This window comes from Schistocerca gregaria, chromosome 9 (assembly GCF_023897955.1).
Source record: "Schistocerca gregaria isolate iqSchGreg1 chromosome 9, iqSchGreg1.2, whole genome shotgun sequence".
Lineage (NCBI taxonomy): Eukaryota > Metazoa > Arthropoda > Insecta > Orthoptera > Acrididae > Schistocerca > Schistocerca gregaria.
The window spans coordinates 191238749-191264846 of record NC_064928.1 but is presented as its reverse complement, the minus strand read 5'-3'; the positions used below and the strand labels follow the sequence as shown (position 1 = coordinate 191264846).

General features: G+C 45.5%; 1 protein-coding gene and 1 pseudogene across 1 annotated transcript in view; both read left to right on the top strand.

Annotated features, from left to right (window-relative positions):
* The window catches only part of LOC126292260 (uncharacterized), a 949965-nt gene that overhangs the window by 296682 nt on the left and 627185 nt on the right, over positions 1 to 26098 (top strand). Inside the window, exon 2 of the mRNA XM_049986160.1 lies at positions 23398 to 23572. Coding sequence (XP_049842117.1) covers positions 23398 to 23572 — 175 coding nt within the window. The remainder of the gene's footprint in view (positions 1 to 23397; positions 23573 to 26098) is intronic.
* Positions 10640 to 10757, top strand: LOC126292326 (5S ribosomal RNA; annotated as a pseudogene).

Here is a 26098-nt window from a genome sequence, read left to right as displayed (position 1 = left end):
TATTGGTCACCTTCGTCAGAAACAATTATCTGTTCGCTACGTAAATTTTGCAAATCAGGTGTTTCAAACTGGACAGCGTTCATTGTAACGGAACGTGACGCGTCATCAATTGTCGTTAAATTAACAGAGGACATAATTGAATTTGTTTGCTCATCATTAGCATCAAAATCATTACTGATTATCTGTAATTAGAGGATTATCACTATTACACTGAGTGTCGCTTGTGTTATCAGTCAAATTATTCGAGTCAGCTTTTTCACTCCTTGCACATCGCGATGCACTGTTAGCAGTTTTGCGCTTCATTTTCACAACTCAAAGTTAAGCACAAAATCAAACAAAGACAAAGCAAAAATGGAACAAATACAGTAACAACAAAGAGCAATAAATTGCCAATGATCTGTGAAAGAAAAAGTGACAAATTAGTAAATGCGTTTCGCCAGATGCTAACTACTTTTAATATTAAGTAAATAAGAGTAGATATATAGCTGACCACTTCTCAGAAATTTACAAAAATACGATCCTGGCCGGTTGTCACCAAGTGTAACCTCCCCACAAAAATAAAATAATATGAATAACACTCTCATTTAGCGTAATTACCCAACAGTGAAAATATAATACAATGTGACAAACCTATAACCTTTCAATAATTGACAGTCAAGTTAACCTGGTAAATTTTGGACGTCAGCAATGCTGCGTCATGGCCCTGATACATCATTCTGAATAAGCTGAAAAATCTTACCTTAATTAGGTCGCCGGATAACGCGTATATATCTGCTCCTATAAGATATTTTTCCTGGCGCAGTTAAGCGCAATGCTGGCCGATAGATTTGTCTTATATAAAAGGGAAGAACTGATTTTTCTTTTCAATAATCGGGATGGCCAAGGATTGGAGAAATTATTGAATTGTTTGAACTGAGATTAATGTCAAAAGTTACTTTTTATGAGAAAGATTATTATTAACAGATCTTTTTTTTAAACATTTACATGGGACTTGATTAACAATATTACATATGCGCGAGGCTGCTTTTACCTTATCCTATAACGCTCAGGCTCTGCCATCGCTGCACACGACCGGCCCAGCCAACACGATACACCAGACACGACTGCTCGCTACCAACAACTAACTCCTACTGCTACACAGTTCCTACTGCAGTCAATACTACTTTTTGGTCTCAGATTCTCTTCTAGCTTACATATCGCAGGTAGCGCGTGAGCAATACATCGTAATTACATCAGCTCGAGTGCGCTAGCAACAAATTCTTTAATTATGGACCTCTTACACAGTCTTGAAATTGAATCCATCTACAGTCAGAGGTGCAATTTTGTTGTAATTTTGCATCATTCTGATTAATTATCTTTTGGAACTACTTATTAGTGCTACATCATCTGCATTGGCAAGTCTTGTAATGTTCACATCCTGTAGCTGGATCCCTTGTGGACTGGTTTTAGAAAATTCTCTATTGATATTCTCAGTCCAGTATACACCTTAAAATCTTTATTTTCTCCTACCGGTGCCTTTATGCAACATTAAGTTTCATCTATATACATTTTAATTAATCTGATTAATTTTGATGATATTTTAAATTCCTTCGTTATATTTAGGAGCGTCTGTCGGTGTATGCTATCATAGGCCTTTTTAAAATTTACGAATAGCATGTAGACATCTACATTGAATTCCCACGACTTCTTAGTTACTTGTCTTAGGGTGAATAAGTGATCTACAGTGGATCTGTTTCTGCGGAAACCGCATTGGTTGTCTCCAATCAGTTCTTCTGTTATTGGTATCGGCCTGTTTAATAGGCATCTCGATAAGATTTTATAGGTGACATCCAGTAAGGCAATTTCTCTGTAGCTATCACAAACAAGTGGATCATTCTTTTTAAATATGGGGCACACAATTGCAGTTTTCCAATCTGCAGGAATGGTTTCTGTCTCCCAAATTGTTTGTATTAACGCCTTTATTAACTAATTCGAATTGTGGGCCTCCATTTTTTAATAACTCAACGTATATCTTGTCCTCGCCACAAGCCTTGTTATTCTTTAATTTCTTTATTGCTTGCTGTATTTCCTTTATTGATGGGATAGTAACTGTATCAGCTGTTTCAATTGTATCAGGTTCTTCCAGTTTAAAGTAAGAGTGTGGATCATTGCAGTTGAAAAGATGTGAAAAGTATGTCTTCCATCAGTTTTGTACGTCACTTTTGTTGGTCAATACTTTCCCATACTGATCCTTTATAAACTGTTCCGTTTTATTGAATTTACCAAAGGATTTTTTTATGTTTTTACACATTTGCCTTGTCCTATGATGTTGGAAATCACCCATCATACTGTTATAGTATTCCCTTTTCTCTTGTCTTAGGGTTCTTTGTATTTCTTGGCGGAGTTGATAGTATCTCTCTGCGGCTTACACCCTTGTTTATTGGTGTTGCAAAGGAAACCTTGATTGTCGCTCCTTGAAGTCGGTTGGGATCATCGGTATGTGGAGTATGAAACAGACCTCTTCAGCTTCTGGCTCTCTGAGGATCCGGTCTGTGAACGGGTAGGATTACAAAGCTAAGGACGATTCAGATTCCAATAATAGTATTCTAATCATAATTCAATAAGCCATGAATAGAACTTTACTGCTTTCTATTAAAATCGACTGCGGCGGCGACAACGAATATCACATGGTTCTGTATACACATTTTGTTTAAAATACACTCCTGGAAATGGAAAAAAGAACACGTTTACACCGGTGTGTCAGACCCACCATACTTGCTCCGGACACTTCGAGAGGGCTGTACAAGCAATGATCACACGCACGGCACAGCGGACACACCAGGAACCGCGGTGTTGGCCGTTGAATGGCGCTAGCTGCGCAGCATTTGTGCACCGCCGCCGTCAGTGTCAGCCAGTTTGCCGTGGCATACGGAGCTCCATCGCAGTCTTTAACACTGGTAGCATGCCGCGACAGCGTGGACGTGAACCGTATGTGCAGTTGACGGACTTTGAGCGAGGGCGTATAGTGGGCATGCGGGAGGCCGGGTGGACGTACCGCCGAATTGCTCAACACGTGGGGCGTGAGGTCTCCACAGTACATCGATGTTGTCGCCAGAGGTCAGCGGAAGGTACACGTGCCCGTCGACCTGGGACCGCACCGGAGCGACACACGGATGCACGCCAAGACTGTAGGATCCTACGCAGTGCCGTAGGGGACCGCACCGCCACTTCCCAGCAAATTAGGGACACTGTTGCTCCTGGGGTATCGGCGAGGACCATTCGCAACCGTCTCCATGAAGCTGGGCTACGGTCCCGCACACCGTTAGGCCGTCTTCCGCTCACGCCCCAACATCGTGCAGCCCTCCTCCAGTGGTGTCGCGACAGGCGTGAATGGAGGGACGAATGGAGACGTGTCGTCTTCAGCGATGAGAGTAGCTTCTGCCTTGGTGCCAATGATGGTCGTATGCGTGTTTGGCGCCGTGCAGGTGAGCGCCACAATCAGGACTGCATACGACCGAGGCACACAGGGCCAACACCCGGCATCATGGTGTGGGGAGCGATCTCCTACACTGGCCGTACACCTCTGGTGATCGTCGAGGGGACACTGAATAGTGCAAGGTACATCCAAACCGTCATCGAACCCATCGTTCTACCATTCCTTGACCGGCAAGGGAACTTGCTGTTCCAACAGGACAATGCACGTTCGCATGTATCCCGTGCCACCCAACGTGCTCTAGAAGGTGTAAGTAAACTACCCTGGCCAGCAAGATCTCCGGATCTGTCCCCCATTGAGCATGTTTGGGAGACGCCAGGTGGAAATGGCATGGCAAGCCGTTCCACAGGACTACATCCAGCATCTCTACGATCGTCTCCATGGGAGAACAGCAGCCTGCATTGCTGCGAAAGGTGGATATACACTGTACTAGTGCCGACATTGTGCATACTCTGTTGCCTGTGTCTATGTGCCTGTGGTTCTGTCAGTGTGATCATGTGATGTATCTAACCCCAGGAATGTGTCAATAAAGTTTCCCCTTCCTGGGACAATGAATTCACGGTGTTCTTATTTCAATTTCCAGGAGTGTATATATACGAGGAGAAATACACTGAATCGCCAAACAAAATGGTATAGGGATACGTATTCAAATACACAGATATGTAAACAGGCAGAATACGACACTTCGGCGGCAACGCTTATATAAGACAACTGTTTGGTGCAGTTGTTAGATCGCTTACTGCTGCTACAATGGCAGGTTATCAAGATAAAAATGACTTTGAAGTTGCTGTTGTAGTCGACTCACGAGCGATGGGACACAGCATCTAAGAGGTGGCGATGAAGTGGGGATTTTCTCGGACCACCGTTTCATGACTGTACCGTGAATATCAGGAATCCGGTAAAACATCAAATCTCCGACATCGCAGCGGTCGGTGAACGATCCTGCAAGGACGGGACCAACGACGACTGAAGAGAATCGTTCAACGTGACAGAAGTGCAGCCCTTCCACAAACTGCTGCAGATTACAGTGCTGGATCATCCACAAGTGTCAGCGTGCGAGATGGGCTTTCGGAGCCGAAGGCCCACTCGTGTACCCTTGATGATGCACGACACAAAGATTTTAGCCTCACTCGGGCCTGTCAACAGAGACGTTGGACTGTAAGTGACTGGAAACATGTTACCTGGTCATACGAGTCTCGTTTCAAATTGTATGGAGCGAATGGACGTGTACTGATATGGAGACAACCTCATGAATCCATGGACCCTGCGTGTCAGCAGGGGACTATTCAAGCTGGTGGAGGCTCTGTAATGGTGTGGGCTGCGTGCACTTGGAGTGAAATGGGGCTCCTTATAGGTCTACACACGACTCTGACAGGTGACACATTCGTAACCATCCTGTCTGATCACCTGTATCCATTCATGTCCACTGTGCACTCCGACGGACTTGGGCAGTTCCAGCACGACAATGCGGCACCCCACACGTCCAGAACTGCTACAGAGTGGCTCCAGGAACACTCTTGTGAGCTTAAACACTTCCGCTGGCCACCAAGCTGTTGATCGGTTTACATGACTTTGTTGCACAATACTCTAATGAACATTCAGACAGATATATGTCATATATTGCCTGCCGCGTTGACCTTGCGGTTCTAGGCGCTACAGTCTGAAACCGCGCGACCGCTACGGTCGCAGGTTCGAATCCTGCCTCGGGCATGGATGTGTGTGATGTCCTTAGGTTAGTTAGGTTTAAGTAGTTCTAAGTTCTAGGGGACTGATGACCTCAGAAGTTAAGTCCCATATTGCGCAGAGCCATTTGAACCATATTCCTATTTATGTACACCGCCGGAAAGAAATTAGTAATCCTGGGAAGACGACATCGATTTTGATCCAGCGTCAGCATTTGCCATCTAGGGGATAGTAGGGTACTGACAGTGCTTTCGACATCGTTCAGCAACAGCAACAGAGCTACCAAAGCGCCATATGTTTCTACCCTCTAATAGGGTATGCTCACAGCCAGAAGGATCAGTATAGCGCAAACGTGAGACGTAATCAGGCAACTATGCCACAAACATGTGTCTCATGCATCTTACAGCCAACTGTGCAACTTTGGAAAAGGGTCAAATTGTTGCCTTCCGAGTGACGGGATGGTCCTTTCGAAGAATTTCCACACATGTTCGACATGCTGCGTCAGTTTGTTACGCCGGAAATGCACACCCTCCTATTTCCATCTGTTGTACTATAAATTTTTTTTCTTTATTTTGTTACCTCAAGGTATGACATTTCTGTGCCTTATATATATGTCGATGTATAATTGGTTTGTTTTGTAAATATTATTTATATTTATATTTTTACGCTGGGTCTGGCCTAGGGAAAACTATGCTATCGAACGATTACATCGATAGGTCGTGTGGAGGACCAAAGTTTTTAGGATCTTTGGTAGCGTTAACTCTGCCGCGTGGAGCGCGGGCAGAGCAGAGTCTGGCGGGTGTAGGGCGGTGGAGCAGGTGTGTTGTGTGACGCTCCCGCGAGTTGCCGCGCTTTCGGGTATTGGCGGCATGTAATTTGCGCTCGATGAAACGTCCACTTAGAAAAATTATACATGACTGTGCTTAAACTGACACACAATATTTTTAGGGCAACGCAATCTGACTTTCAAAAATCCCTACGAAAGAACGGCCCTGACTAACATTAACCTATACCTTTCACAAATCACTTACCTCACCAAAAATCTTCGTTACTCCAACTACTGCAATACAGCGAGCGCCACTGCTGCCAACTAAATAACAGATTCAGACTACTGAAGGCACTAACTACTGATAAGCATTGTTAGCAAATGAAAGATTTTGATAGAGAACAAACAATGTATTTACGTTAATAGTCATAATATATATATAGCAGTTCATGACATCCAGTCTTACAAATTTCAAAACTCCGCCATCTCTCTCCCCACATCCACCACTGCTGGCGGCTCACCTCCAACTGCGCAACGCTAGGCGCTGTTAACATCCAGCTGCCCAACACTACAATGGCGAGTATTACAACAATGGCAACCAGCCACTGACTGCACACAGCACAGCCAGTGATTTTTCATACAGAGCGCTATGTGGCGTTACCAATAAAAAAACCTGAACAGCCTACTTACAGGGTATTGGAGGCATGTGATTGCGCTCGATTTGCTATGATAGTTTCTGACACGGCGTCGCGGACGGGAAGCATTAGCTGGCGCACATCAAGAGCCCGTTTCGCCTGGTGACCGTGTCGAGAGGAAGGCGCGCCAACATCCAGTTTCTGCAACAGCGACGGCCGACAATGAGTGACTGTCGCCACCTCCCCGATTGACGACTTCAAACCTTCAACCAACCAACAGGGAAGACTAAAAGCACGTAAAGTTTTAGAACTGTACGGCAGCCCTCAGCTTTTCAAACTGTTGCATCACAAAAATACAGCAACTTAGCATGAACCTTTGTTGCTCAATGTCCCAATTGCATTACCAAGCACGGTCCCTTCCTTTTCTGGAATGAGCCCGAGTGTCGTTGAAATTCATACGCCAGTATTAAAATAATATCATTCCATTTCACTGCTTTAATTTCAAAGTACAGTTAAAGTATTCATAGCTGGCTACAATACTTAGATTACACAAGCAGAAATTAAGAGTGCGAGTTTTGTTACCATATTTTAGCTTACCTGTGACTGCAGCTCAGCTAGGTACATACTAAATTTTACTATTGTTAGTTGTTCAGAATCACTTAATTCAAGTTCAAAGTTAAATCTCTTATTTCTAAATTGCGTAGATTCAAGTAGCTTTTGAAATTATTGTTTAGGTAGCCCAAGGTTAACCTTATTTTATTGAATTTCGTAGTGCTTCGGAAACAAAGTTCACTAAATTAACTTTCAGTTTTCCGGTTTTATTAATTCTTTTGCAAAATTAAGTCAGAGTGTAGCGAAATTTATTGCTTCTGACAAACATTCAGTTTTCACACAACACGTGTCAACCTTCAGTTGCCGCGTTTTTAGTGCTAATTATATGTGCATTAATCTTTCATTTTCAGTTATTATAGTATTTGTCCATAGGACTGGCGACTGTAAGTTTTCTCAAATATCTAATTAACGCCAATTAATTGTTAACGTAACGACCGCACATTTACTTTCTTCATTAATTTTACCTTTTTCTCAAAATTAATTTCCACCATTTTCATTTGCATTTCTCCTTTCATTTAGATGTAACGCTTTCCTCCCTCTTTACCGACAAATTAACTTCGGTGACCATTGCTTTTCCCAAATTTCCATTAGGTGCACGCGGTTTAATTTTTCACTGTCATTAAGGTCGATAAGTGAGGGGGAGGTTACAAGCTGTGCTACGGTGTTGTTATCAGTTGTCACGAGAATAATCTCACACCTGTAGACGGGGTTCTGGCCGTCCACGCAGAACAAACTTCCGCCATGTTCGTCGTTTTGTGAGGACAGCAGTGGCATATCGTACGGCTACCACAGCCCAGATAAGAGGGCTTCTAACCCAAGACGTGCCAACACGAACTGTTGCGGACTTGTTATTAGCAAATACTTTAGTAAAAAGATTACAGTGAAAAGGCGCTGTGTTTAAATTAGGTTAACCCCTCCAAAATGTCTTCCAATGCCTAAGTAATATGATTGCAGTGAAAAGTCACTCTGATTAAGTCAGATTTCAATGCATTGAAAAGGAAGAGCAAGCCTCTATTCAAGAAAGGGGATAAAGAGATGCCATCAAACTACAGACCGATTTCACTTTTGCCAGCATTCTCAAACATTTTAGAAAAAGTAATGTACAGGCAGCTTCTCAACCATCTGACCACAAATGGCATATTATCAAGAACGCAGTTTGGATTTCTGAAGGGTTCTGATATCGAAAAGGCCATTTACACCTACAGTGAAAATGTACTTAATTCATTAAATAACAAGTTACAAGCAGCTGGTATTTTCTGTGATTTGTCAAAGGCATTCGATTGTGTAAACCACAACATCATTTTAAATAAATTAGAATTCTATGGTGTCACGGGCAGTGCTGCAAAATGGTTCAAGTCATCCCTCGCTGACAGGAAACAAAGGGTGTCAGTGCAAGGGACTAATGAATTAAGTAATCAGTCATCATCAGAATGGGAAGAAATTACATGTAGTGTCCCACAAAAATCCATCTGAGGGACATTGCTTTTTCTTGTGTACATTAATGATCTCTCATCAGTTACACTGCCAGAAGCAGAGTTCGTTTTGTTTGCAGATGACCCAAGTATTGCAATAAATAGTATGTAGAGTGTAGTTCTAGAAAGATCTGATAATGATATTTTCATGGATATTAATAAATGGTTTAAAGCCAACTCATTGACATTAAACTTTGAAAAGACTCACTACATGCAATTCAGAACCTGTAAGAGATTTCCACCCAGCATGTGCATAAAGTATGAAGAAGAGCAGATAGAAGAGGTGGACAGTCTTAAATTCCTGGGATTACAACTTGATAATAAATTCAGTTGGGAGGAGCACACCACAGAACTGCTGAAACGCCTTAACAAATCTGTATTTGTAATTAGAGTGTTAGCAGACATAGGCGACATAAAAGTGAAAAAGTTTGCATACTTTGCCTATTTCATTCCATAATGTCATATTGTATAATATTTTGGGGTAACTCTTCAAGTCAAACAAAAGTTTTCAGAGTACAAAAGCGTGTAATACGTATTATTTGTGGAGTAAAGTCACGGACGTCTTGTAGAAACCTCTTCAAAGAACTGGGTATACTAACTACTGCCTCTCAGTATATTTACTCCTTAATGAAATTTGTCCTAAATAATATATCTCTTTTTCCAACAAACAGTTCAGTTCATACATACAATACCAGGAACAAAATTGATCTGCACAAGGACTTAAAAGCACTTACTTTAGTTCAAAAAGGGGTCCCTACTCAGGAACACTTATCTTCAATAATTTGCCAGCAAACATAAAAAATTTAGTTACAAATAAAGATCAGTTTAAAAGGAGCCTGAAAGACTTACTAGTGGCTAACTCCTTCTACTCCATTGAGAAATTTTTTAATAGAAACAGATGATGTATTGTGTATATTCATACTATTAGTATTGTTATTTCAGTTTAAAAAAAAAAAGTTGACATGTTCCACATGCACGAGGATCTCCTCAATACGGATCTATGGAACGAAAAACTAATCTAATCGAATCTAATCTAACACATGGTTCACTGTAAGTCACTCGAAATATGACCAGTCTAAACAGGCACTGCACCTCCACTAGCTCTGTAACACAGACCACGAAAATTCCACACATTTTACAAACAGTTGCGATTAACGTCTGTAATCAAACGGAATTGTTTCCAATAAGGTAACTTTCAGTTCTTTCGGAGCGAACCCCCTTAAACAGCAAACACAGCACGCGTTCCGGGATGGAGAAGGTAGTCGCAGCGCTACGACTTTAACCAAACAAGGGCAGAAGCCACAGAAAACGTATCAACAAAATATCTGATGAGTCGGTAGCGAAGTGGCACATAAGATCTCCACACGCGTAGCACAGGCAAATTTCCAGAATCGCATTGGCACCACAGCCAGTTTCCAGGAAAAGACGCCTGCACAGATGCGCATGCGTGGTTGTGCTGTTGGAAGTTTATGCGTATGCGTAAGGTTGAAGACAAGAGAGTGTGGGCGCACCTTGAGTGCGTGGACCCTGGCCGTTGCCACGGCTCTGGTGACGCGTCGCCACGGAAGGTGCGTGCCGCGGCGAGACGGAAGGGGCGTCACAAACGAACCACGCTACAGCCTGTTCCAGTGTTGACCGGAACCCGCTTCGGCTATCGCTGGAACAACAGAGCGCAACCGGTGCACCGAGGCGAGAAGCGAATGTTTTCGGGTTGCGCGTGCCGGCCTCTGTGACGTCACACGGTGACAAGCGGCGGCGTCCGGCGCGGGGCAGGGAGAGCAAAAAGAAGTGCCGAGCCACTGCCGGGCTGACTCTGGTGGCGCCGAAGGCCGCCGCAGCGTGCTCCGTGCACAGGCGGCTGCACCGTCGTTTCGGCACTGGACAGTACTGTTTGCTATATTATCCATTTTGTTTGGGAGCAGAGCTGCTGTTTTCGTAAAATACTGCAACCAGCCACAAGTTTTCTTGAAATGATCTTATTATACCAATACTGATCTCGGGCAACGGCCTTGCCGCAGTGGATACACTGGTTCCCATCAGATCACCGAAGTTAAGCGCTGTCGGACGTGGCCGGCACTTGGATGGGTGACCATCCGGGCCGCCATGCGCTGTTGCCATTTTTCGGGGTGCACTCAGCCTCGTGATGCTAACTGAGGAGCTACTCGATCGAATAGTAGCGGCTTTTTAGAAGTGGCCGAGCGGTTCTAGGCGCTACAGTCTCGAACTGTGAGTCCGCTACGGTCGCAGATTCGAATCCTGCCTCGGGCGTAGATGTGTGTGATGTCCTTCGGTTAGTTAGGTTTAAGTAGTTCCAAGTTCTAGGGGACTGATGACCTCAGAAGTGAAGTCCCATAGTGCGCAGAGCCATTTGGGCCAACCTGATGATGCAGCTTGAAATCGCAAGCCGGTTGTGTGTTAATAAACAGCTGTAAGCGGAGTTATTCCTAACATCATCCCTTTCAACAGCTGCGGTTGCCCCAATTATAAAATAGGTTACTCTCAGTTAATACTGCATTTGGATCGCACTTCCTTGAGTCCTCACTCCTGACACAACTTACATTTACCAACAAAAAATGAACATAAAACTCAAAACAGCATTTTCTACCAAGGAATAAAACTGTGCAGTAAATTTCCAAAAGAGATTAAAAAAATTGCAAAAATTCCCTTATTTAAAAAGGCACCTAAAAAGTACCTGTTATTCAATACATTTTATACATTGAAGGATTAGTTAGTTAAAACAGAGTAGGGGTTTGATAAAAAATGTTATACAATTAAATAATAATAATAATAATAATAATGATTATAAAATATCCAACATTCCAAATAAAACCTTCACTTTATGTTTTTTCCTTCTTTTTTTCCTTTCTAGAAATACTTACCCCCAAGCTATGCATGGTACAATACTACCACCTGTTTCTCTTTCTGAGCTCAACGTCTCACTCATTATGGAGGGATACTGACTCAGTTTTTCAGGATAGCAAATGGGAAGTTGCGGTATATAAAATGGCCAAGAGATCACCAGTGTGTGTGTGTGTGTGTGTGTGTGTGTGTGTGTGTGTTTTGAAACAATGTGTGTATAGTGTGTGTAGTGACTGATAGATATGAGTGAACAATGTGGCATTACATTATTTAATATGTTATTTGTAAAAAAAGTGTTGTATATCAGGAGTAAATCTTAAGATTGTCTCTAACTAGAAGCCTGTAAATATATGTGTATACGAATTAGCTTATTTTAAATTGATCTAAATTTGCAAATACTTTGACATTTCCTATATTCTTGTAAAGAGAGATCTACGGATGAATAAAGGTAGTGCTACTATTACTGCTACTACTACTGTGCAGAAATCCGTACAGTACTCTGCTGCATCCATTTTCAACAACAAGAAATCAAAAATTTTAGCAGTAACCCACGCACTTTCAAATCCAAACTGAAGACCTTCCTCATGGCTCACTCCTATTTTGTCGCAGAGATCCTGGAAAAACTAAGCTGATTCCTGTGTTACAATATTGACTGCGTTTACATAAACTTATAGCTTGACGTGTTCTTTGGGATTCGTGCACATTTTATTTTTGTTGTTGATGTTTTTGATGTTGTAATTTCATGTACTGACACGTTCCACGGACCATGCTGATTTGCTCGTCAGTTTGGTCCTATGGAAATACACGTGCGAAATAAAAAAATAAACAAATAAATAAAATAAAACAATTATTGTCCTCTTGAAAAACGTTGTCCTTCAGTCACTTACAGCCGTGACCATCATACCCGATGGCTCACCACACCATGGCACCAGCTGTAGCGTGACAGCCCCTCTCCAAAACGATTTAGGCGACAATCTGAGCAGCCGTCTTAGGTTGTTTTCAGATGACGCTGTCGTTTATCGTCGAGTAAGCTTATCAGAATATCAAAACAAATTGGAAAACGATATAGGAAATATATCTGTATTGTGGGAAAATTCACAATTGACCCTAAATAATGAAAATTGTGAGGGTATTCACATGCGAGCTAAAAGGAATATCGGTTACACGGTAAATAAGTCAAATATAAAGGCTCTAAATTCAATTAAATACCTTGGCGTTACAATCATGAACAATTTAAACTGGAAAGAACACATAGAAACTCCTGTGGGGAGGCTAGCCAGAGACTTCGTTTTATTGGCAGATCACTTAGAAAATGTAACAGATCTGCTAAAGAAACTGCGAACACTACACTACGTTTCTTGTACTGGTGCGCGGCATGGGATACTTACTAAATATGATTAACGGAGTACATAGACAGAGTTCTAAGACGGGCAGCACGTTTTGTAGTATCGCGAAATAGAGGAGAGATTGTCACAGACATGATACAGGATTTGGTGTGGACATAATTAAAGCACGAACATTTTTCGTTGCTCCGCAATCTTCACGCGAAATGCCAATCGAAACTTTCTCCTGCGAATGCGAAAATACACTCCTGGAAATTGAAATAAGAACACCGTGAATTCATTGTCCCAGGAAGGGGAAACTTTATTGACACATTCATGGGGTCAGATACATCACATGATCACACTGACAGAACCACAGGCACATAGACACAGGCAACAGAGCATGCACAATGTCGGCACTAGTACAGTGTATATCCACCTTTCGCAGCAATGCAGGCTGCTATTCTCCCATGGAGACGATCGTAGAGATGCTGGATGTAGTCCTGTGGAACGGCTTGCCATGACATTTCCACCTGGCGCCTCAGTTGGACCAGCGTTCGTGCTGGACGTGCAGACCGCGTGAGGCGACGCTTCATCCAGTCCCAAACATGTTCAATGGGGGACAGATCCGGAGATCTTGCTGGCCAGGGTAGTTGACTTAGACCTTCTAGAGCACGTTGGGTGGCACGGGATACATGCGGACGTGCATTGTCCTGTTGGAACAGCAAGTTCCCTTGCCGGTCTAGGAATGGTAGAACGATGGGTTCGATGACGGTTTGGATGTACCTTGCACTATTCAGTGTCCCCTCGACGATCACCAGAGGTGTACGGCCAGTGTAGGAGATCGCTCCCCACGCCCTGTGTGCCTCGGTCATTTGCAGTCCTGATTGTGGCGCTCACCTGCACGGCGCCAAACACGCATACGACCATCATTGGCACCAAGGCAGAAGCGACCCTCATCGCTAAAGACGACACGTCTCCATTCGTCCCTCCATTCACGCCTGTCGCGACACCACTGGAGGCGGGCTGCACGATGTTGGGGCGTGAGCTGAAGACGGCCTAACGGTGTGCGGGACCGTAGCCCAGCTTCATGGAGACGGTTGCGAATGGTCCTCGCCGATACCCCAGGAGCAACAGTGTCCCTAATTTGCTGGAAAGTGGCGGTGCGGTCCGCTACGGCACTGCGTAGGATCCTACGGTCTTGGCGTGCATCCGTGTGTCGCGGCGGTCCGGTCCCAGGTCGACAGGCACGTGCACCTTCCGCCGACCACTGGCGACAACATCGATGTACTGTGGAGACCTCACGCCCCACGTGTTGAGCAATTCGGCGGTACGTCCACCGGGCCTCCCGCATGCCCACTATGCGCCCTCGCTCAAAGTCTGTCAGCTGCACATACGGTTCTCGTCCACGCTGTCGCGGCATGCTACCAGTGTTAAAGACTGCGATGGAGCTCCGTATGCCACGGCAAACTGGCTGACACTGACGGCGGCGGTGCACAAATGCTGCGCAGCTAGCGCCATTCGACGGCCAACACCGCGGTTCCTGGTGTGTCCGCTGTGCCGTGCGTGTGATCATTGCTTGTACAGCCCTCTCGCAGTGTCCGGAGCAAGTATGGTGGGTCTGACACACCGGTGTCAATGTGTTCTTTTTTCCATTTCCTGGAGTGTACTTTGCTGTCGCCGACCTACACAGGGAGGAACGATCATCATAATAAAATAACGGGAATCAGAGCTCGCGTGAAAAAATATAGGTGTTGCTTTTTTTGCGTCTTGTTCGAGATTGGAATAATAGAAACTTGTTTTAAATGTGGTTCGGTGAACCCTCTGCCAGGCTCTTTAAGTGTGATTTGCAGAGTACCCAAGTATACTCATGCTCACAAATTAAGGATGACTGCAGAATGTGGTGCCACACAACGTGACACTACACAAAACTGTCGCTAATAGCATAGGCACATATGGAACACACACGACACTGATCTGTAACTCCAAGGTATTGGTGACAAGTTGAGAAAACCGTCCCGAAACACATGTGCTACAAAACGCCACTGCTTCCTGCACATGTACCCCGACATTAATATTGAATATGATTACTATGCACACGTACACAGGCCGCACAACGGGTTGGCATACTCTGGATCAGGTGGTCGAGCAGCTGCTGGGGTATAGCCTCCAAGTCTTGCACCAGAGCCTGTCCGAGCTCCTTAAGCGTCGTAGGGGTTTGAAGACGTGAAGCGATACGTCGACCGAGATCATCCCAGACGTGCTCGCTGGGGTTTAGGTCTGAAGAACAGGCAGGCAGGCCGCTCCAATCGCCTGACATCTTTTGTTTCAAGGTACTCCTCCACGATGGCAGCTCGGTGGGGCCGTGCGTTATCGTCCATCAGGAGGAAAGTGGGACCCACTGAACATCGAGAAGGCAGACATACTGGTGCAAAATGACGCCCCGATAAACTTTACCTGTTACAGTACCTCTGTCAAACACATGCAGAGGTGTACGTGCACCAATCATAATCCCAGCCCACACCATCACCACACGACCTCCATACAGGTCCCTTTCAAGGACATTAAGGGGTTGGAATCTGGTTCCTGGTTCACGCCAGATGAAAACCCACAGAGAATCACTGTTCAGACCATACCTGGACACATCTGTGGACATAACCTGGCACCACTGTTCAATGACCATGCAGTCTGTTCTTGACACCAGGTTATACGGGCTCCCCTGTGACCAGGGGTCAGTGGAATACACATTGCAGGTCTCCGGGCGAATAAACCGTGTCTCTTCAGTCGTCTGTAGACTGTGTGTCTAAAGACAACTGTTCCAGTGGCTGCTGTAAGGTCCACAGCAAGGCTACCTGCAATACTCCGTGGCCGTCCGCGGACACTGATGGTGAGATATCGGTCTTCTTGTGGTGTTTTACATTGTGGATGTCCCGTACTGTACCGCCTGGACACGTTTTCTGTCTGCTGGAATTGTTGCCGTAATCTTGAGATCACACTTTGTGGCACACTGAGGGCCCGTGCTACGACCTGCTGTATCTGACCATCATCCAGTCGCCCTAGTATTCTACCCTTCATAACGTCATCAATATGTGTTCTTTGAGCCATTTTCAACACACAGTCACCATTATCACGTCTGAAAGCGTCTGCACACTTACTCGCTGCACTGTACTCTGACATGCAGGAACACACCTCTACGTATGTGGATTGCTAGCAACGCCACCGTGCGACGACCACAGGTCGAACGCACCGCATGGTCATACTTCGAGGTGATTTAACCCGCAAACCGCCCACCAGAGCGTTGTTTCAGCATGCATCAGCATTATCCTTAATTTATGAGCATGAGTGTAGATGTAGGTGCTCGACGACGATCGTCACCCAGGGTAGTGCAGAGTCAGGTTTAATCACTGAACAGAACTGAACGCTATCGTCACTAGTCAGTGCTTCTCTGTCGGGGTAGCACTTTACCCACAGCCTGTCGCGGCCCAACACACCCTCACTATACCAGACTGAAGTAAGTGCGAACTGCGTAGAGCAATTGTGACGTTGACGACGATGGCTTAGTTTTAAATTGCTGTCAACCTTTATATCGGAGATGAGAGGGAGAAAATCTCCTTCGTTTGAAGCCAGTACGTTTCCTGAAAATAGGTTACAGAAATGCAACAGGCAGAAAAGATTGGTTAGTTTCTATCAAGTTTATTCTCACATATACTTATGTCAGGCGTTGGACCTTAAACCCCTTAGTAAGATTCAGTCTGTTTATTCGGACTTGCTACTTCAAAGCTAATTGCTGGTACATATAAGAAACAAGTACAAAGCGATCACTTGTTCTTCGTTAGCACTGAAATTTCTCTAAGTAAGTGAGACACAGATTGACGTCCTCTGTTCAACACTATTCCAATGAAACTCAAAAATCCTACTTAACCTGCAGTTCCTGAGTGTCCACCAGAGTCTATCACCGTCTTCTCATAGTTGAAGTCTTTATCAGATGTACCGGCTGCTATGGGCCTACTCGGCCCCAGTGGCGTCTCACTGTAGAATCTCCAAACTGCCGGCACTGGCTCTGAATCTGCATCTGAATCTCTGCTTCTAGCTATTTCGCTGGCCGGCCTTTTATTTCGTTTCTCATGTACTTGGGTGCACACGAGTTAATTTGTTTCACACGACCCTTTCATTTCTAAGTGATCGGATTGCACAAGAATGCCTATGGTTCCACACAACACTCTCTCTTGCTGTATTATCGCCCTGGTGTTTGCGTCTTTCATTGCGCAAGTTTGATTCATGCTGCTTCCTCTGGCAGGAAGTCAAACACTAAGTTATTTGATCAACAAGCCATACTTGGCAGCCGCCGCTTATCTTGTCCCTACGTCCTGGTGGACTATTTCTTAAAGTCGGCTGGCTGTTTGTCTGTGGAGCCTGGAGTCTTATTATGGTCACAAAAGCAAGAATAAAAATTAAAATTTTATACGGTCACAACAAGCCATTTGTGTTGTTGTGTTAACGGCTGCCTACGCGTGAGACGATAATTTCCAAGTCCGGTAGCTACTGGTCTCCGGCCAGTGTTGTGGAATGGCACAGAATTCTGTAGCGAGCACGTAACATGTTATTGGGTGAAATGTGCAGATGTCCCAGGTGCAGAATACGGCGATCCTCCATTACAGTTGTCACATGTAATCTTTAGAGTCTCTAAAGACGCTGCTTGTGTTTTCGTTCTTTGACGAGCTCAGCAAGCCCAAATACTGAATGCGTGCTAATAGCACCTCATGAAGGTTCCAGCAGCGACGAAACTTCAGGCGCAGGAACATGCCTTAGGCCGCCACAGAACAAAAATAGACGAACACGGAAATACTGGGCCGCCAAACCATATTTTTTCCATCACCAGTCTGATGTACCTGTAGACTGTGCATGGCCCTGTCACTTGTAGCTGGACAGGACATCTCGTCACTCCTGGGACCGTACGGATGCAGAAGGCGTCGTTGCTGTGGGTAACGATGCCCGTTCTGTGTCGCTTTCCTGGTTGTTACTGCCTTACGCGGAGCGCTGTGCCAGACCTGGAGAGCAAGGAATCCATCAGGCGCTAACGAAGCCGCGGCTGGCAGTTTCGACTTGTACGCGTGTTGGCTGACCGCTGTTAATGACGTTGTGTGGCACACGTCTGCTTGAAACAGTCTTGTTACTTCAATTTAGAACGCTCTCTCCGAGGTACGTGGATGAGTTATCTGTTTTCTTCGCATACGAAGTATACGTGTTGGTTACTAAGATAAAACGAACCCATTTTGAGACGAATCTCCCCAAAATGGAACACGAAGTGAAACTGATCAACTACTATCCAATATCGTCAAAATATTTTGAGCTCTGTTCTCGAACAGAACCGCCTCCTCCATGCTCACTAGCAAGGATTCCAAATACACTAACCATGAGAAACTCATCATGCACTTTTCTCACACGACATTCTGAAGCCGTAGCTCCAGGCAGGTAGCTACAGTATTTCTTACTTGGTAAAAGAAATTTCGAAAGTAAGTTTGTATGGAGTATCAAACGAATTCGTGACTGGACTGAGGATTTCTTGATGGACGGGATGCAGCATGTTACCTTAGTTTTGTAGGTATGCAGGTGCGACTCGTCAGTTGCCTTCATGCAGGGGCTGTGACATCACGAGTCTTGTCCTACTTGTCTAGATACCATCACCCTTATCAGTGACGTCAGCATATTTATCAGTGACATCACCTAGCCTTTCACCCTTTCCCTCACACCCCCCTTCCTCTCCACCCCACCACCCCACCCCTCCACTCCACCTTTTCCCAGCCAATCAAAAATCAAAATGACGGAGAAGATGAAATAATAAAAATACAAAATAATGGAACTAGCCCAGTTGTGGTTTGTGACCCTTCCTCTGATGCGAGTCAGAGCGTATTATTAAAATATCGCCTATGTCAAAATATTAGCGTTATTTTTGTGATATTTACGCAAGATGTGGGCACTTACATACCTCTGGCGTAACATTAAAATGATGCTTAAGAATGACGCCATGATCAAAGGAATTCATTATTGTCGTGGTGTTTACGTAAAATTACATACGTATACATACTCTGTCGTAGCACTAGAACGATGTGTAAAAATGACACCAAGACATTTACATGAAATTGCGTACATATACATATTCTGTATTACTGAGTGTAATATTGAAATGATGCGTTAAAACAGTGCCCAATTACATTATTTCCGCCGGCCTGGGTGGCCGAGCGGTTCTAGGCGTTACAGCCTGGAACCGCGCGACCGCTACGGTCACAGGTTCGAATCCTGCCTCGGGCATGGATGTGTGTGATGTCCTTAGGTTAGTTAGGTTTAAGTAGTTCTAAGTTCTAGCGGACTGACGACCTCAGAAGTTAAGTACCATAGTGGTCATTTGAACCACTTTGTTTACATTATTTCTTTGAAAATTACGTACACATTCATTCCTGTCTTTTCAATCAGCGTCACGTTAAATGGTGCATAAGAATGACGCCACGTTTACATAAAATGACGTAAGATGTGTACCGTACAATTGCGCCCCAAATCCCTTCCGCACCACTTAACGTGATGCATCAGCTTCTCCCCTATCTTCCAATCAGAGCCCACTGTTTTAAGAGCCATAAAAATGAAACAGCCAATGAGAATGTAGCCCCATTTTGGGTGTACTAAAAATATACTGACAATCTTCCACAGTCGCATCTACACAACGACTCTGTGTAATGCGTACTTCAATACCACATTTGCTGCAAACGATCAACATTGCTGAGGCGGGAAACAAACAGCAAGGTGCTCTCGAAGTTAATTAACGGTATATTTATCGAAATCGCACATATATAGATACATTACACAATGAAGTGACATAAAATATGGTTCTCACATATACCTATAAAGGTAAAAAGAACTGAATCGGTTTGAATGAAAATGGAGGCTATTATTGCTGACAGAAAAAAATAACCTGTTACAGACAAAGGAAAAACATTACAACTATCACTGAAAGATGCAAAAAATAGATTACTTGACAAAAACGTGATGAACGCCCCCAAGAAGAAGAGGAAACAAAATTGAACTTCACCGGGTCAAAGGGTGAGATTACAAAATCACGTCAGATGTACAGAGAACAAAGTAATGTAAGCACACTTAACAGTATGACACTGCACCAGATCTTGCCTGGATGTATACATTGATTAGGTTGGGAAGGACATCCTGAAGCCGTCGTTCTCTTTCCGGGCGAGCTAGACCACAGGTGTTGTTAACTGGTCCTTGATATCCTGGATATTGGCGCTGGAATGGACTGAGTTGATATCCAACTGGTCCCACATATGGTCTGTTGGGAAAAGATCAAGGGAAATTTCTGGCCATGGGAGTACCTCCACTTCATTGACACAGCCAGCAGAATGGCACCACAATACTGTGGGATGGGAGGTATGTCACGAGGACGCATGGTGACCTGGAGTCATTAGCCATGGCTTCCCACTCTTTAACGCCAGGAGCAACACTGCCGAGCGTCTCCAAAACGTTGACAGAATGGGGTGGTTGGTTGGTTCATTTGGGGGAGGGGACTAAACTGCGAGGTCATTGGTCCTAGGGAAGATGGCAGTGCCCGTTAAAAAGGAACGATCCTGGCATTCGACTGCAGCGATTTAGGGAACTCGTGGAAAACTTAAATCAGGGTGGCTGGATGCTGGGTTGCACTATCATTCTCCCGAATGCGATCCAGTGTGCTAACCACTGCGCCACCCCTCCCGGTGACAGAATTGGTCCCCTTCCCAGATCGCCACCACATTCGCTGACAATGGCCATCTGCGGTAGCACAGAACTACAGATCACCGCTGAACACAATACAGGACCGTACATCAGCAGTGGATCATTCCCAGTCGCGTCATTACTCCATATGAAGTCATTTGTATTGTCATGTTAATGGCAGCCTACACCAGTTCCCTAGGTCCCCCGGCCGAGCGAGGTGGTGCAGTGGTTAGCACACCAGAGGACTCGCATTCGGGAGGACGACTGTTCAGTCCCGCTTCGGGCCATCCTGATTTAGGTTTTCCACGATTTCCCTAAATCGCTCCAGGCAAATGCCGGGATGGTTCCAATGAAAGGGCACGGCACACTTCCTTCCCCGTCCTTCTGTAATCCAATGAGACCAATGACCTCGCAGTTTGGTCTCTTCCCCCAAACAACCAAACCAAACCTAGTCCCCCAGTGCTAGCCTCCAAACAGTGGTGCGAGATGATGCGAGATGTCACTGAGTCCATTACTTGTTCTCGGATGACAGCACTTGTGTGAAGAGGTTCCAATGTGGCTGGTGAACAATATAGCGATGTCTCCTTTTTGTCGTGAGATGTCGGCGATCTGAATCGTGATAAATAGTATGCCTGCCCTCACGTTCCCATGCAGTCCAACATTACCATGCACAGTGCCGTTGGCATTCCTGACATGAGCGTCGTCAGTGGACGTCGAAGGGCGTCCTGAACGGAGGTTATCTTTAACTGTCGTCCGGCCATTTTTAAACCGTGTGAACCATTCTTAACAGTGAGTACAGCTTAAGCACTCATCACCGTTCGCTTCCTGCATCATGTGGTTTGTCACTGTAAAGGTATCCTCGAGTTACACGCAAAATTTATCGCGGACGAGTTGCACTTGTAACTCTGGCATCTCGAGATTCGCAATCTGTGCGACACAACGTTCCACTCAATACAGTACTGAACAATAATTAACATACTTTCAACAATGAAAACTCCGGCAATTACACATTAAATGCTGGGATGCCAATCGCATTTCGCTCCAACACACCATTGGCGCGAAACTACGAATGTTATGGAATTTTTTTAACAGACTTGTTGTATCTAGGTCTGGTAACAATACTAAACATTAATATACTAGGCACTCCGAGGGCCCCTCTTCCTTTGACAGAGAATTGAAACTGTAACTACTTACTTACCTGCCGATGGTCGGTTGGTTACCAAGCTACACTAATTTCCTACCAGTCCTTCTGGCTGCTCCTTTTGTCAGACACCGTGTATCTCACGTATAAGCAGCTATAGAAAAAAATTATATTGAATGCATGAAAATTGGACTCCTAATCCATAAACAGAACAAAATAAAGACCTCTTCCATTCAAACGAAATAGATTAAGTAATAGTTCAGAACCAGGTAAAACAAATTATGAGATTCACTGAAGTGGTGAAAGTCATGGGACATCTCCTACGATTGTGTCAGACCTCCTTTTGTGCGCTGTAGTGCAGCAACTCGACGAACCATGGACTCAACAAGTCGCTGGAACGCACCTGCAGAAATATTAAGCGATGCTGCCTTTACAGCCTTCCGCAAATGCGAAAGAGCTGCTGGTGCACCTCTTCTGCACGAGCTGATCTCTCGATTATGTCCCGTAAATGTCAGGTGGAATTCATGTTGATTCATGTGCGTGGCCAAATCATTCGCTCAAATTTCCAGAATGTTCTCCAAACGAATCCCGAACTGTTGTGGACCATTGACATGACGCATTGTCATCCATAGAAATGCCATCTTAGATTGGCTCCAAATGGTCTCCCATTAGCAGAACACAACAATTTCCAGTCAATCATCGGTCCAGATGGACCAGAGAAACCAGTTCACTCGATGAAAACACAGTCCACACCATTATGGAGCCATGACCAGCTTGCAAAATGCCGTGTTGACAAGTAGGCTTGCCTTATGGGGCCTGCGACACACTCGAACCATGCCATCAGCTCGTACCAACTGAAATGGGGACTCTTTTGCCTAGGCCACCGTTTTCCAGTCGTATAGGCTCCAAACACAGGAGAGGCACTGTAAACGATGCAGTGCGTTAGAAAAGGCACTCGCACCGGTCGTCTGGTGGCAAACCCCGTAAACACAGAATTTCTCCACACTCTCGCAACGGATACGTTCGTCGTACGTCTCACATTCATTTCACGCAGTGCTGTCTGTTTGTTAGCACTGATAAGAACACGCAAACGTTGCTGCTCTCAGTAGTTTAGTTAAGGCTGTCGGCTTCTGGCTCTGACCGAGCGGTTCTTGGTACTTCAGTCTCAAACCGTGTCTGCAACGGTGGCAAGTTCGAATCCTGCCTCGGGCATGGATGTGTGTGATGTCCTTAGGTTAGTGTTAAGTAGTTCAAAGTGTAAAGGATTGATGACCTCAGATGTTAAGTCCCATAATGCTCAGAGCCAGTTTGTCAGCTTCTGTGCTATCTGTGTAGAGAGGTAATGCCTAAAACTTGACACAGTGGATCGCGGAATATTGAATTTCCTAATGACGTCCGAAATGGAATGTCCCATGCGTCTAGGCTCAGCTACCGCTCCACATTCCACTTTCGGTGTTTGCCAATACCCGTCGTGATGCCATAACCGTTTCACAAGAATCACCTGAGTACAAATAACATTACACTTTTCCTCTGCTCGCGATTTATGAATGAAATGAGTTTATCTGTTCTGGTGATGATGTCATTTTGAACACTACAGTTACTGTAGTAAAATTTTGTGAAAAAAAAGAACAAATAAATGCGGTAGCGATGTGTAACAGGAGTGCATGTTTTGGTGTGTGGCAGTGTCTCCGGCTTCTGGACGCGCCTCGTGGAGGAGGAGGCTGCGGCTGCGGCATCCGGGTGGGCGGTCGGGGGCGGCATGCCTGGGGGCGGCGCGGGCATGCAGCCACTGGCCAAGCTGCGGCGTTCGGCGGGAGCCGCCTCTGGGGCTGAAGACGACGCCGTACGGCAGCAGCAGGTGAGACGAGAACAAGTAGAGTGCTCACTCCAGAACAAGTGCAAGAAGCGCACTCACTCCAGAACAAGTGCAAGTAGCGCACTCACTCATGAACAAGTGCAAGTAGGGCACTCACTCTGAAACAAGTGCAGGTAGGGCGCTCACTCTGAAACAAGTACAGGTAGGGCGCTCACTCTGAAACAAGTGCAGGTAGGGCGCTCACTCCCAAACAAGTGCAGGTAGGGCGCTCACTCCCAAACAAGTGCAGGTGGGGCGCTCACTCCCAAACAAGTGCAGGTAGGGCGCTCACTCCCAAACAAGTGCAGGTAGGGCGCTCACTCCCAAACAAGTGCAGGTAGGGCGCTCACTCCCAAACAAGTGCAGGTAGGGCGCTCACTCCCAAACAAGTGCAGGTAGGGCGCTCACTCCCAAGCAAGTGCAGGTAGGGCGCTCACTCCCAAACAAGTGCAGGTAGGGCGCTCACTCTGAAACAAGTGCAGGTAGGGCGCTCACTATGAAACAAGTGCAGGTAGGGCGCTCACTATGAAACAAGTGCAGGTAGGGCGCTCACTCTGAAACAAGTGCAGGTAGGGCGCTCACTCTGAAACAAGTGCAGGTAGGGCGCTCACTCCCAAACAAGTGCAGGTAGGGCGCTCACTCCCAAACAAGTGCAGGTAGGGCGCTCACTATGAAACAAGTGCAGGTAGGGCGCTCACTCTGAAACAAGTGCAGGTAGGGCGCTCACTCTGAAACAAGTGCAGGTAGGGCGCTCACTCTGAAACAAGTGCAGGTAGGGCGCTCACTCTGAAACAAGTGCATGTAGGGCAGTCACACCGAAACAAGTGGAAGTACCGCACTCACTCCAGAACAAGTGGAAGTACCGCACTCACTCCAGCACAAGTGCAAGTAGCGCACTCACTCATGAACAAGTGCAGGTAGGGCGCTCACTCTGAAACAAGTGCAGATAGGGCGCTCACTCTGAAACAAGTGCAGGTAGGGCGCTCACTCTGAAACAAGTGCAGGTAGGGCGCTCACTCTGAAACAAGTGCAGGTAGGGCGCTCACTCTGAAACAAGTGCAGGTAGGGCAGTCACACCGAAACAAGTGGAAGTACCGCACTCACTCCAGAACAAGTTGAAGTACTGCACTCACTCCAGCACAAGTGCAAGTAGCGCACTCACTCCAGCACAAGTGCAAGTAGCGCACTCACTCCAGCACAAGTGCAAGTAGCGCACTCACTCATGAACAAGTGCAGGTAGGGCGCTCACTCCCAAACAAGTGCAGATAGGGCGCTCACTCTGAAACAAGTGCAGGTAGGGCGCTCACTCTGAAACAAGTGCAGGTAGGGCGCTCACTCCAAAACAAGTGGAAGTACCGCACTCACTCCAGAACAAGTGCAAGTAGCATACTCACTCATGAACAAGTGCAAGTAGCGTACTCACTCATGAACAAGTGCAAGTAGGGAGCTCACTCTGAAACAAGTGCAGGTAGGGCGCTCACTCTGAAACAAGTGCAAGTAGGGGTCTTACTCTGAAACAAGTGCAGGTAGGGCGCTCACTCTGAAACAAGTGCAGGTAGGGAGCTCACTCTGAAACAAGTGCAGGTAGGGCGCTCACTCTGAAACAAGTGCAGGTAGGGCGCTCACTCTGAAACAAGTGCAGGTAGGGCGCTCACTCTGAAACAAGTGCAAGTAGGGCGCCAAAAATGTTCAAGTGTGTGTAAATTTCTAAAGGACCAAACTGCTGAGGTATCGGTTCCTGGACCTACAAACTACTTAAACCACCTTATGCTAATAATAACACACACACACACACACACACACACACACACACACGCCTGAGGGAGGACTGGAACCTCCGACGGGAGGGGCCGCGCAATTCGTGACATGGCGACACAAACCGCGCGGGCACTATCGGATGACTTCTGGCGTCGTGAAAATGTCGCTGTCTAGGCGGTGAGAGAAGTGATTTTGGGCAGTCGGCCGAGTACTTTGCCATTCTACTGCAGAGTAATTTCATTCGCTTATTTACTTGTTCTTAGCTTGTTTTTTCGCACTCGCACTACGATCGATCACCAAGGCGGAGACCAATTCCATGCAGCTGCCGAACATGAATAACAGCTGTCATCAGTATGTCGGCTTGAGCCACACTTTCGGTAATACACGCAATTGCGGTTTGTAGGTCTGGTTGATTTTTCAGTTGCCCAAAATTCGAATCGAGATTTCTCAACGGTAGGATCCGTAGAACCACTTTGCCTCCTTAGATGACATTGTGGTACTGCATCCGATTACCCACTTATTTAGCTGGAGGCTCAGAATGGGGAACTATGCTTTATAAATTTTTTCAAGCTGTTGCATCCTTGATCCCCTGATTCGAGATGTACCCTTGTCCGGTTAGTGGCTGACGCTACAGATCTTTATTTATGAAAATATATAGTACAATCAGATACAAATGTTACATATTCACATACACCTTTACCTTTAATCCAAATAAATACAGATTCATTAGGATTGAGTTTTCTTTTGTTACGTGTATACAATACAAGTGGA